Consider the following 13,372-nt stretch of genomic DNA (forward strand, 5'->3'; position numbering starts at 1 on the left):
GGAATCAAGTTACTATAAAAAAATGCAATTGATTCTAATTATAGCATGCAATACTTTTCCACTTCGAGGAACTCAAGAAATAATATGTACTCCTAATAATGGAAATTTTTATTTATTTAATCGAATTATTAAGTAAATACTATTCTCTGTCAATGGATCAAATAAACAGAATAAAAAATGCAAAAAATAAAATTGTGCATCATTTAATACATAGCTCACAAAAACAAATTATTTCTGCGTTAGGAAATGAATTAATAAAATTAAAGACGGTATAAACGCATCCACGTACTATAGTATTTAAATGTAATCTTGATATTTCCTATATAAGGAGCAAATTTCGGTCATTATTATTTATACAAATTTTGAAGAAAAAAATTAACTATAAATGAGTCATTTACAGAGCGTTTATAGAAATAACTGATGTGACTGGAGAAGGATTATAAAAAATTCTATTGAAAAGATGAAGTAAACTTGATTTAGCTATCATGAATTGTAGAGACCAGGCATACGACAACGGTAACAACATGAAAGGAAAATATAAGGTGTACAATCTAGAATAATTGATCTGAACCCTCGTGCAATTTATGTGCTTCCCAATTACATTCTTTTAATTTAATAATTTGTGATGCAATTTCCAGAAAATCATATTGCAATTTTTTTTGAATATTTCAAAGTTTATATTACTTATTTTCTGCTACTACAAAGAGCGGGGAAATTCTACAGAAACATTACTCTTAAACCACTATGTCACACTCGTTGGGAAGCCAAAACAGATTCGCTATAAAAGTGTATATACAGTTTGAACAAATTTGTAATATCCTAAAAGAATTTGTTGATGCCAATACCGCTCCCGAAGCTGTAACTTATTTGAATTTAAATCTACTGAAATGAAATAGAATAATTATTTTAAATTTATAATTTTGTCCTGTAGATAGCGACAACTCATCATAAATGCATTATTGATTTTATTTATTTATTTATTTTATATTCCGTTTATTAATTTAAAAACAGCTTGCCAAAAGCGCCCTCAACTGAAACGAAGTAATTTGTTTGAAATTTCTAATTTTGTCCTGTACATGGCTACACTCAACCATAAATGCGTTATTAATTTTATTCTTAATGTTATTTCGTTTATTAGTTTAAAAAAGCTTTTGAAAAAAACCCTCTTCAGAAACGAAATGAAATAATTTTTAGAATTTTTTTCCTGTAGAGAATAATGCGTATATCTAACCATAAATGCGTTTTTGATTTCATTCTTTATGTTATTTCGTATATTAATTTTTAAAAAAGCTTGCGAAAAGCGCCCTCTACTGAAAAAAATTAAGAAAATTATTTTCAATTTATAATTTTGTCCTGTAGAGGGCGAGAACTAACCATAATTTAGTAGGAAATATAGTGGAAAGGAAGTAGCACAAAAAAGTAGAAGAATTTATGTGAATAATCTACCACATTCTTTTAAGTTATTAATTTATGATGCCACTTCCAGCAGTAATTTTTTTTTGTATATTGTAACGTTTATATTACTTATTTTCTGCATCTACAAAAAGATGGGAAATTCTACAAAATCTTTTTAACATTACTCTTAAACCATTATGCGACACTCATTAGGAAGCCAAAATAGATACGGTTAAAGCAGTGTATATACAGTTCGAACAAATTTGTAATGCGTTAGAAGAATTTATTGATGCAAATAATAAAATACCGCGGTATTCAAAGCTAAAAGTCTATAGAATGTTTAATAATATGATTTATAATATTGTCCAAAATTAGCCCTATCAATAAACTACTTCAAATAAAAACTATTCTTCTCGACTGCGCTTTTAATTTAGTCAATAAAATTAAAACTAATATACAAAATTTAATAACAAAATTTAACACATTTTTAGACGAAGCAAAGGCGATTGCATGTAATTTGAATTTTTCAGAACATTTTCATGAAAAAGAATTCGAAAAAAAGAAAAATTATATCTCTAAACAGCGGAAGATGAAATTATAAAAAAGCCGGTTGAGGAATTTAGATGTTATTTCTTAACCCTGTAACTGATACTGTTATTGTACAGATAAAAGATAAATTTAAAAGTATTTCAAATGAGTCACTGTTATAAAAACTTTAGGAAGACATGAATTTGAAAAATGTTCCCAAAACTTTGTAACGTTTTATAATAACGATGTAGATGAAAATCCTATCAAATAATTGCTTTGCTACGGAATTTGAATTTGAATGAAAGGAATGTAAATAATGTTCTACGCATATTGCAGCATATATTAATTCATAATTATGATGATTTATTTTTAAGTGTATTAAAACTTTTCTTTACATTACCAGTTACTAAAATAAATGCTGAGAGCTCTTTCAGCAAATTAAAATTAATAAAGAATTCTCTTCGGTCAAGCAAGTGTGCATAACGCTTAAATGCACTTGCAGCGAAAAAGAAATTGAAAAGAATTGTAATTTTGCTGAAATAGTCAATAGCATCACGCATTGAATAAACATGCAGTAGTAATTTGTGTTCGTACTTGTATATTTTTGGACTTTGTAAAAAATATAGGGCCCCAATTGGCTTCTTGTACCCAGACCTCTTCAAAGAGAAGGCCGGCCCTGCCCGTGAACAACGTGTAACTTAAGAAATTCAGGGGTAACTGGGCTCTCTTATATACAGTTTCCCAAGTCCTCAATCATTTTTTCCCCTCAATTACCCTGAATCAATTTTTGGAATGCAGCATCTCTTCATAGTTTTTACTTTCTCATATGCGTGATTTAGAGAAAATAGAGTAATCGTCAAAAAAAAAGTCGAACTTAAGATTTTGAGAATTTCTGAGTTTTAGACTTCCCTGAGAACGCAATTGAAGAAAATGTCTGCCTATTTCTGTGTGACACAGATAACTCAAAAAACCTTTGAGCTAGATAGCTGCAATTTGGTATAGAGACTTTAGACCAAATTTGCAGATTTTTATCCAATTCAAAGTAAAATCTGTTCAGAGGAAGCCGTCTGTCTGGTTTTTTGAATATGTTAACACGTTAATTATAAAACTAAGAGCGCTAAATAGTTACAATTTGGTACACAGATATAGCATATATAGTGTAGGCACCTGTCAAATTTTTAGTCATATCCAGCAACAGGTTGAGTGTCTGAGGTCTTTAACGTGAGAAATATGTAAACGAGATAATTTAAAAAAAAGCAATGACTTAAATATATCAAATTTGGTATGGGATTTTATGACTACAATTGTATTGCTTGCCAACGGATACTAAAACCCTTCGAACTTTTGCGCATGCGTTAGGATGGGTTTCATTTGATAAAACAGGGGTGAGAGGAAAGGCGGAGATGTTTACATTTAAAAATAAAGTAAATTCCGCAAATGGCGCACATCCTTCCGTGTGTCACCTTCAGTGAGATAGAACGGCCGAAAAGTGGTCGCCGCAGAATACTGAAACGAACAGTATTTCTGAGAAAAATTTTTGTTTCAATCGATTGAGAAAAAACGCATATAAAGCACAAATTTGATTTTTAACGCACTCCAGGGATTAATCGCCAAAAACTATTCAAGTATTTCACGATAGATTCAGTCAGAATGCTAAATCTACGCTAAAGGTTAATATTTTAACCATTGTATGCCAATACCATGCAAGGCGTTCTTTGTCATAAAAAGTTTATTAGAAAGTGTACGAATAAGTTTTGTGGAGACCAATACAGCTGGTTTTTTCCAACACAAAAAATGGAATCGACAGAAATTAATGTTGTTTATAATAATCGAAATTCCCTAATTGTTATATTGGACGGAAGGAAATTAAGCGAAATCAGGGCATTTCTTTAAAACTATTTTAGTTATTTTTATTGCTATTATATAACATTTAATATTATAGTTTAAACTGAATAATTTCTGGAGTGGTAAGAAAAATATCTTCTTTTCATAAAAAACACCAACTTAGCTTAACATTTTTACTGTAATTAGTGATTTGACTGCCATTTAGAAGAGAAGAAAATCAAATGGAAGTGGGACAAACTTAAAACTATTTTTAAAAATGCAAAACAAGAATGGAATGCCTCTATAGTTCGTTACTTCATTTTACAGAAATAATATTCACAGGGTGAAATCGATTAAGATCAAAAATGAAATCATAAATTTTGAATTTGAAAACGAAACAAATTAAGGAAATATTAAATATTGAATTGGGGGTATCTGGAAAAGGAATAAGAAAACAATTTCGGTGCATTAATGATAGTTATAACAGTTGATTGAGACTTTGAAAATTTTAATAATGAGAATCAACTTGAAAATATAATCTATAAAATTTCAGATAAATGTTCGATCATTTTAGCTAAAAATCTTAAAACTTGCTGTTAATATAATTGAATAATAGTTGGTTGGCATTGTAATCACATGAGAATCAAGATCAATCTTCATGATGTTAGAATTACTGAATGTAAAAAGAAAAATCTAAAGGAAAATAAAATTAAATTCATGATTAAATCGTATTTGGTTAAAGGCAACAAGGAATAAAGAGGGGCTTGTAGAGTCGATCGGTTTACAATAAAAAAAATTGGTGGTGTGTTGTGTCAAATATTTTAATTCAAAGCTAAAATTAAGAATAATTTAAAATGTTATGAATTTATGACAAGATATACTGTCTAATTTTATGAAAAGCGAAGTTCTTAACAAAATTTTTCCATAAATTGACTTAAAGAGAATATAGGGTGACTTTTACTTCTACCAAATTTTTATAGTACATGATATTTTGAAAACCTGGCAGAAGGGATTCTTTAGCAAGAACTACAAATTAAATAGGGTCCGTTGAAATCAGCGCTGTTTCTCTCAAATTACCAAAAAAATTCCAGACAGCTCATCAAAAATTCTTAGCTCTGACATTTTACTGTGTTTGGCTGTTTCTTCACATTCTATCTTTGTTATGCTTATTCATCTTAAAATATTTTATTTGTTCATTTTTATTTTTATATAGTTATATTTATTTTATTTTTACCTTAATAATTAATTTAAATTGAGTTTTCTTAATTAAATATTTTTTAATTAAAAGAAGATTAGGGTTTTTTCTTTTTTATTAGTTTTTAGTTTAATTAGTTTAGCTTAAGACTTAGCACTTTTAATTTCCCAAAGATGTATCTAAATTAGCCGAAATATTTTCAAAATATCATAAACTTCCGTTTGATGTTTCAAATATCCATTACATGATATGCATATTTCATGTTCTATATTTTTTTGTGAATCTTGTCTTCAAATTTTCATATGCTGTATAAACTCTTTACTTAGAAAGTGAAACTAAACAGATGGAAATGAATAAATGATATCAAAATATGGCTTTAAAATGAAACATTGTGCCTTGAAAGTAAATGAATGGCGATTACTTTAAAGGCACGAAAAAATCAAATGACCAGTGGCGGATTTTAACAACATGAGGCCACAGGCGCTAAATTATTTTGAGGAACCCTTCTAGGTAAATTATATTTATAACAAGAAATAATTATGAATTAAATTTATTTAAGCTTTTAATTTTAACTTTTAGCGATTACTTTTTAGCAATTTCTACATTATACGTATATATCAAACATGGAAATTTTACGAGTCAAGTTCACGCACATGCGCAGAATTCATTCATATTCTTAGCATTGTGCTTTTAGACCAGATTGACACCGTATTTAAAATTTTACGGGACAGTCGTAATGAGAATCTTAGACCCTTCAGTAGCTCTCGGGTTACGAAGCTTGGTGGCCGAATCGGCAGAGTGTGGAACTTAGTTTTGCTGGTCTTCAGTTCGAGGCTCGGAGCCGTCAAATGTTTTTATATATTTTTCCTTTTTTTAAAATGTATTTTAGTCAGTTTCATCTTTCATTACTAGAGTTAAAATGAATTATTCCAAATCATATACGTCGAAAATAGAATTTAATTTCAAAATATTTCTATGTTTATTCGAAATTTTACGAGTCAAGTTCACGCACATGCGGAAAATTCATTCGTATTCTTAGCATTGTGCTTTTAGACCAGATTCACACCGTATTTAAAATTTTACTGGACAGTGGTAATGAGAATCTTAGACCCTTCAGAAGCTCTCGGGTTACGACGCTAGGTGGATGGATCGGCTGAGTGTGGAACTTACTTTTGCAGGTCTTCAGTTCGAGGCTCGGAGCCGTCAAATGTTTTTATATATTTTTCTTTTTTTTTAATTTATTTTAGTCAGTTTCATCTTTCATTACTAGAGTTAAAATGAATAATTAAAATCATATACGTCGAAAATAGAATTTAATTTCAAAATATTTCTATGTTTATTCGAAATTTTACGAGTCACGTTCAATCACATGCGCAGAATTCATTCGTATTCTTAGCATTGTGCTTCTAAACCAGATTGACACCGTATTTAAAATTTTAATGGACACTCGTAATGAGAATCTTAGAAACTTCAGAAGCTATCGGGTTACGACGCTAGGTGGCTGGATCGGCAGAGTGTGGAACTTAGTTTTGCAGTTCTTCAGTTCGAGGCTCGAAGCCGACAAATATTTTTATATATTTTTCGTCTTTTTTTTTAAAATTTATTTTAGCCAGATTACTCCTTCATTCCTAGAGTTAAAATGAATAATTCCAAATCCTATACGTCAAAAATAGAATTTAATTTCGAAATATTTCTATATTGATTCGAAATTTTACGAGTCAAGTTCACGCACATGCGGAGAATTATTCGTATTCTTAGCATTGTGCTTTTAGACCAGATTGACACCGTATTTAAAATTTTACTGGACAGTCGTAATAAGAATCTTAGAAATTTCAGAAGCTCTCAGGTTGCTAAGCTTGGTGGCTGGATCGGCCGAGTGTGCCATATAGTTTTGCAGGTCTTCAGTTCGAGGCTCGAAACCGACAAATATTTTTATATATTTTTCTTCTTTTTTTAAAAATTTATTTTAGCCAGATTTCTCCTTCATTCCTAGAGTTAACATGAATAATTCTAAATCCTATACGTCAAAAATAGAATTTAATTTCAAAATGTTTCTATATTTATTCGAAATTTTACGAGTCACGTTCAATCACATGCGCAGAATTCATTCGTATTCTTAGCATTGTGCTTTTAGACCAGATTCACACCGTATTTAAAATTTTACTGGACAGTGGTAATGAGAATCTTAGACCCTTCAGAAGCTCTCGGGCCCTTAGGGGCTCACCTACTGTAGGTGAGTACGGGTGTCCCAATCCCGAGGTTCCCAGGGATCTTTACTCCCTTTCAGTTCGCTCTCCTCTACGCCTTCTGCTTTCTGCTGTGTCTTTCCTTCCCTCGACGGCAAGCGAGGGAGCTCTTCATGAGAAGCTGTCGCCGCTCTGTTTGCTTCTTGCTTCTCATGGACAGCCAAAACCCCACGTGTTTGCCGTGCGTGGCGACCCATTTGAAAGACGGGTGGTGCACTGTGGTCCCCGGTGCATCAATCGGCTGGTTGCTAACCACCTAAGTGGTTAGTTCGCTAGGGATCAAGCGAAGGGGTTACTCCTTGGGCTTGGCGTTAAGGGTGGTCACTGTCCCCGGGGGTAACTCCCAGCGTATAGGTACCGATTAGCACTAGGGTGGATGCCGATCCTGGGAATGACCAGAGCCGGTAATTGCCTTCCCATGTTGGGCTCCGTGGTGGGCGGTGCCGTCGGACCCGAATCACTTATCATATCGTATGGGCTCCTCCAAACTTGGTCCCTTCAGTGGGCGTCGCATTGTACCAATCAATTCAAATTTTGAGAACCAATTCGACAGTTTTTTTTATAATCAAACGAGTTTCTGATAAAAATGAAACCTTTGAAACAGTATCACCATTTCTTGTCCAGAAGGCCGTCTCCGCAACAGTTGGTGAAGTAACATCAATTAAAAAGATGCGTTCTGGTGACTGGTTAGTAGAGGTCAACTCTCGAAAGCAAGCCCAGAACATACAAAAATTGAAAGCCCTTGCAACTATTCCAATCAGCGTCAGCCCCCATGCATCCTTAAATACCTCTAAAGGAGTAATCACTTGTGGGGAAATCTTGAATCTCTCTGTTGATTATATAACAAATGAGTTAAAATCACAAGGAGTTGTACATGTCCGCCGAATTACCATCAGGCGTGATGGAGAAATCATTGAAACCAAACACCACATCCTAACATTTAAATCTCCAAAAATACCAGAATATATCTATGCAGGTTACATCAAACTACCCGTAAGACCATATATCCCGAACCCACTCAGATGCTTCAAGTGCCAGCGCTTTGGCCATTCAAAGACAAACTGCCGTGGTGCACTCACTTGTGCCCGATGCGCAGAAAAAGGCCACTATAGCCAGCAGTGTGCCGCAGCTGAAAAATGCGTGAACTGCGGTGGCGATCACACGTCCTACTCTCGATCTTGCTCGCGATGGCAGCTTGAAAAACAAATAATAACTCTCAAAATCAAAGAAAATTTATCCTATTCTGAAGCTAGGCGTAGGATTGTAGCTCAAACTCCTACTCCTGGCATAACATATGCTTCCGTTGCACAAAGGTCATTTTGTGCAAACTGTTCTTGCACAAGCTGTGCTAAAAACAACATGACACCCAAGCAACTCAAAAAAGTTTCCACTTCAGATACTGAAAACTCCATTAGTAGTACCCCTGAAACTCCTCCAGTTTTAAAAAAGAAATCAAAGAAAAAAGCTAAAAACTCGCTGACATTGAAACTTGCAAAACGCGGCCTTTCATTACAAGACGTTCCTCAAAAATTGAAAAAGTCAACATTAAAAAATTCCGTCGCTCTCGGGCTTGCGACGCAAGGTAATGTCCATAAGGACTTAACGTCCATATTCGGCATACCAAATAGCCCTGATATTAAGTTACACCCTTCTGATGATGAGGATGACTTGCAGATGAGTTGCGAGTATGAAGCAACTCAAACAAATACTTCTAAAGCTTCTTCAAAACCGCTTTCTTAATGGGTACCTTCATTTCTTGGAATTGTCGCGGCCTTCGGTCCAAACTTCATGACATTAAGTCCATTTTCAATATTTTTCATCCTATTTGTTTCGGTGTTCAAGAAACCTTCCTGACACCCAACATTCCAATCAAATTACGCGGATATAGCTGTGTTCGGAAAGATGCAGTAACTGGATCGCATGGTTCTGGTGGTGTCTGTATCTTCACATCTAATTGGTATCCGAGCACACCTCTCAGTTTGCATACTCCTCTTCAGGCTGTGGCTGTACAAGTTCAAACACGAACACTGGTCACAGTCTGCAGTATTTATCTTCCGCCCAGTATTGTCATTTGTCAACGAGATCTTGACAATTTAGTGGACCAACTTCCTTTGCCTTTCATTTTATTTGGCGATTTCAACGGACACAGTACTCTGTGGGGCTCGGAAAGTACCAATTCTCGTGGGCAGCAGATCGAACAGTTTATTGCTAACAACTGTCTCTGTCTGCTCAATAATGACGAGAAAACATACTTCCATGCGCCCACACGTAGCTTCCATTGTCTTGACCTGGCTATATGCTCTCCTGAATTGCTACCGTTGTTGAATTTGGCTGTTGGGGATGATCTGCACAATAGCGATCACTTTCCCTTAATAATCTCCCATGCTGATAGCGGCGGTGCGACTCTTTGTCCTCCGCGTTTTCTATTCCAGCGGGCAGACTGGAATACATTTTCCCAAACAGCAGTTATCAATGAGGCTATGGTTAGTAATGTAGACATTTCGAAAGCAGTACAAAATGTCATTGATTCGATAATGAATGCCGCTCACGCCACCATTCCTAAAACCACCCCACGGCTAAGAAAATTTCGTAGACCGTGGTGGAATGAAGCCTGTCGCGACAGTCATAAGAAACAAAGAAAATTCTGGAATCTTTTTAGAAGGTACCCTACGACTGAGAATTTTATCGCTTTTAAAAGAGCCAAAGCACTTGCCCGTCGCATTCGGCGTCGTAGCCAGAGGGAATCTTGGATAAACTTTGTTTCATCCATCACATCATCCACTTCCTGTAAACTTTTATGGAGAAAAGTAAAAGCCGCCAATGGGATCTATCACGAAACTTCTATCCCGGTTTTAAAAACCGGTAATATGATGTATTCGAACCCATTAGATGTTGCTAACCTTCTCGGCCAAGCGTTTGCACAAGTTTCCGCGATTGATTCTTACAGCCCTCAGTTTCTGGCAATTAAGAATCGAGCGGAACAGTTGCCTCTGCGCTTCAAAGTTCGAAGAACCATTCCATATAACTGTGAATTCCGGATGCATGAATTGGAGATGGCTCTGTCTGAAGTCCATGATACCAGCCCTGGACCAAATGGAATCACGTATAACATGCTTCGCCATTTGAATACCATTTCCCTTTCCAATCTGTTACTACTTTTTAACAGAATATGGACTGAGCAGAAATACCCTTCACAATGGCGAGAAGCTATTGTGATTCCTGTCTTAAAACCTGGCAAAGAACCATCTGTCCCTCTAAACTACAGACCGATTGCTCTTACAAACTGCCTTTGTAAGACCTTCGAGGGCATGGTCAATGCTCGTCTAATATTCGAATTGGAAAAACAAGGCTGCATCTCCCCGTTGCAAAGTGGTTTCCGTAGAGGTCTTTCTACTTTTGACAACCTCATATTACTTGAAACTCAAATTCGCAACGCATTTGTTAGGAGGAACCACCTTGTTTCTATATTTTTCGACATAGAGAAAGCGTATGATCGTGCTTGGCGCTATGGTATACTTTCCACACTATTTAATTTAGGTTTTAGGGGTAACTTGCCCATATTTTTAGAAAACTTTTTAACACAACGTACTTTTCGTGTTCGAGTTGGTAACTTTTATTCTAACCATTTTATTCAAGCTGAGGGAGTTCCGCAAGGAAGTGTCCTCAGTGTTACTCTTTTTATTGTGCATCTAAGCCAAATTTTAAATAAGTTGCCTTCATTTGTTCAGGGAACACTTTATGTTGATGATCTGCAGATCTCATGCCAAGGCAGTAACATGACGCTAATAGAGCGACAACTGCAAAACGCAGTAAATAAATTGGTAGCTTGGTGTGATAATAATGGTCACACTATTTCCCCAGAGAAGAGTAATTGCATTCACTTCTGTCGGAAAAGAAACATTCACCAGGATCCTTGTATTCGAATTAAAAATATTCCGATTCCTGTGGTGAACGAAGTACGGTTTTTGGGAGTGATTCTCGATCGGAAACTCACCTTCCTTCCCCATATATTATATTTGCGGAAGAAGTGTGAGAAATCATTGAATATTTTGAAAGTTCTCTCAAAAACATCTTGGGGGGCCGATCGAACCTCCCTTCTCCGTATTTATCAGGCAATAATTCTCTCCCGGATAGATTATGGATGTATGTTGTATGGTTCCGCCCGCTCATCTGTTTTGCGGCGACTGGATACTGTCCATCATTCTGCATTGCGCATTTGCTCTGGTGCGTTTCGTACGTCTCCAGTTGAAAGCTTATATGTTATGTGTCACCAACTACCACTTTGTTTAAGACGAAAGAAAGTGTCTGCCTTATTTTATTTCCGTACTAAATCTGTTCTCAAACATCCCCTAAGCGATAATTCCTTGCCAGTCGGTCTCCGTCGACTATATAATGCCCGCCCCTCTCACATTCTTCCATTTTGTGAGAGAGCCAGATTGCTCCTGCATGACTTGGAGCTTAATACTGTTCGCGTTAAAGCTGTTGACTTTCTTAGTTTCCCTCCTTGGGATATCCCACAATTTTCATACTTGAATCCTTTCACAGGATTCGACCCCTCAGGGGCTCACCTACTATAGGTGAGTACGGGTGTCCCAATCCCGAGGTACCCAGGGATCTTTACTCCCTTCATGTTCAAACTCCCCTACGCCTTCTGCTTTCTACTGTGTTTTTCCTTCCCTCGACGGCAAGCGAGGGAGCTCTCCATGAGAAGCTGTCGCCGCTCTGTTTGCTTCTTGCTTCTCATGGACAGCCAAAACCCCACGTGTTGGCCGTGCGTGGCAACCCACTAGAAAGACGGGTGGTGCACTGTGGTCCCCTATGCATCAATCGGCTGGTAGCTAGTCACCTGAGTGGCTAGTCTGCTAGGGATCAAGCGAAGGGGTTACTCCTTGGGCTTGGCGTTAAGGGTGGTCACTGTCCCCGGGGGTAACTCCGAGCGTATAGGTTCCGGCTAGCATCAAGGTAAGCGCCGAGGCTGGGAATGGCCAGAGCCGGTGGCTGCCTTCCCTTGTTGGGCTCCGTGGTGGGCGGTGCCGTCGGACCCGAATCTTTTCTGATATCGTATGGGCTCCTCCAAACGTGGTCCCTTCAGTGGGCGTAAAGTTTACCATATTACCACTAATATTCATTATTTTGATAAGTTTTTTGTAATCAAGCGCCTATCGGATAATAAAGAGACCTTTTCTTCTGTTTCACCGTTTCTTGTGCAGAAAGCAATATCAGCTACAGTTGGTGATGTCCTATCTATTCGGAAAATGCGATCTGGTGATCTGCTAGTGGAAATAAACACCAAAAAACAAGCACAACAAATTATCAAACTCAAAGCTCTTGCAGATATTCCGGTTTCCGTGAATTCACATACATCTCTAAATTTCTCCAAAGGTGTTATTACCTGCGGAGAACTATTCAATGTGTCTTTAGAAGAAATATCCCATGAATTGAGACCACAAGGAGTGACGCAAGTTCGCCAGATTACAATTCGGCGAGAAGGTCAAATACTCCCAACTAAACACTATATACTTACATTTCACAGTCCTAATATACCAGAATATATATATGCGGGCTATATAAAATTACCAGTTCGACCGTACATTCCGAATCCATTAAGATGTTATCAGTGCCAGCGATATGGTCATTCCAAAGTAAATTGCCGCGGGACACTAACTTGTGCCCGTTGTGCTGAAAAAGGGCATGACAGCCAGCAGTGCACCGCAAAAGAAAAGTGCGTGAACTGCGGTGGTGATCACCCTTCATATGCTCGATCTTGCCCACGCTGGAACTTGGAAAAACAAGTGACATCATTAAAAATAAAAGAAAATTTATCACACCCCGAAGCCAGGCGTAGGGTCCAAACTCAAACTCCTACTCCTGGTGTAAGTTATGCTTCCGTTGTCCAAAAATCGTTTTGCATAAATTGTTCCTGTGAGAACTGTATGAAGCAGACTACAAAGACAAAACCTCCTGCAAAAACTTCTGAATCTGATTCTGAGAATTCTGTTAAAAGCCTTCCAGAATCTCCTAAACCTGACCTGTCAACATCGAAAAAAATTCGGAAAAAAAAAACCTCAGTCCTCACTGACATTAAAACTCGCAAAACGTGGTCTTTCACATAAAGACCTTTCCTCGAAACTGCAAAAGTCTACTTCACGGAATTCAGTTGCTTTGGGGTTGGCGAAAGATGGTA

The 13,372-nt window shown here is 36.4% G+C and overlaps 2 protein-coding genes across 2 annotated transcripts; both read left to right on the plus strand.

Annotated features, from left to right (window-relative positions):
• The first annotated feature begins 7,857 nt into the window (after positions 1–7,857).
• On the plus strand, positions 7,858–8,928 carry LOC129968433 (uncharacterized). The gene has a single exon (XM_056082290.1). It carries the CDS (start codon positions 7,858–7,860, stop codon positions 8,926–8,928), a length of 1,071 nt encoding a protein of 356 aa, XP_055938265.1.
• Positions 8,929–12,443: 3,515 nt separating this feature from the next.
• LOC129968434 (uncharacterized) lies at positions 12,444–13,301 on the plus strand. Its single transcript, XM_056082291.1, has one exon. It carries the CDS (start codon positions 12,444–12,446, stop codon positions 13,299–13,301), a length of 858 nt encoding a protein of 285 aa, XP_055938266.1.
• Positions 13,302–13,372: the final 71 nt, after the last annotated feature.

The sequence above is a fragment of the Argiope bruennichi genome, chromosome 5 (genome assembly GCF_947563725.1).
Source record: "Argiope bruennichi chromosome 5, qqArgBrue1.1, whole genome shotgun sequence".
Taxonomy (NCBI): domain Eukaryota; kingdom Metazoa; phylum Arthropoda; class Arachnida; order Araneae; family Araneidae; genus Argiope; species Argiope bruennichi.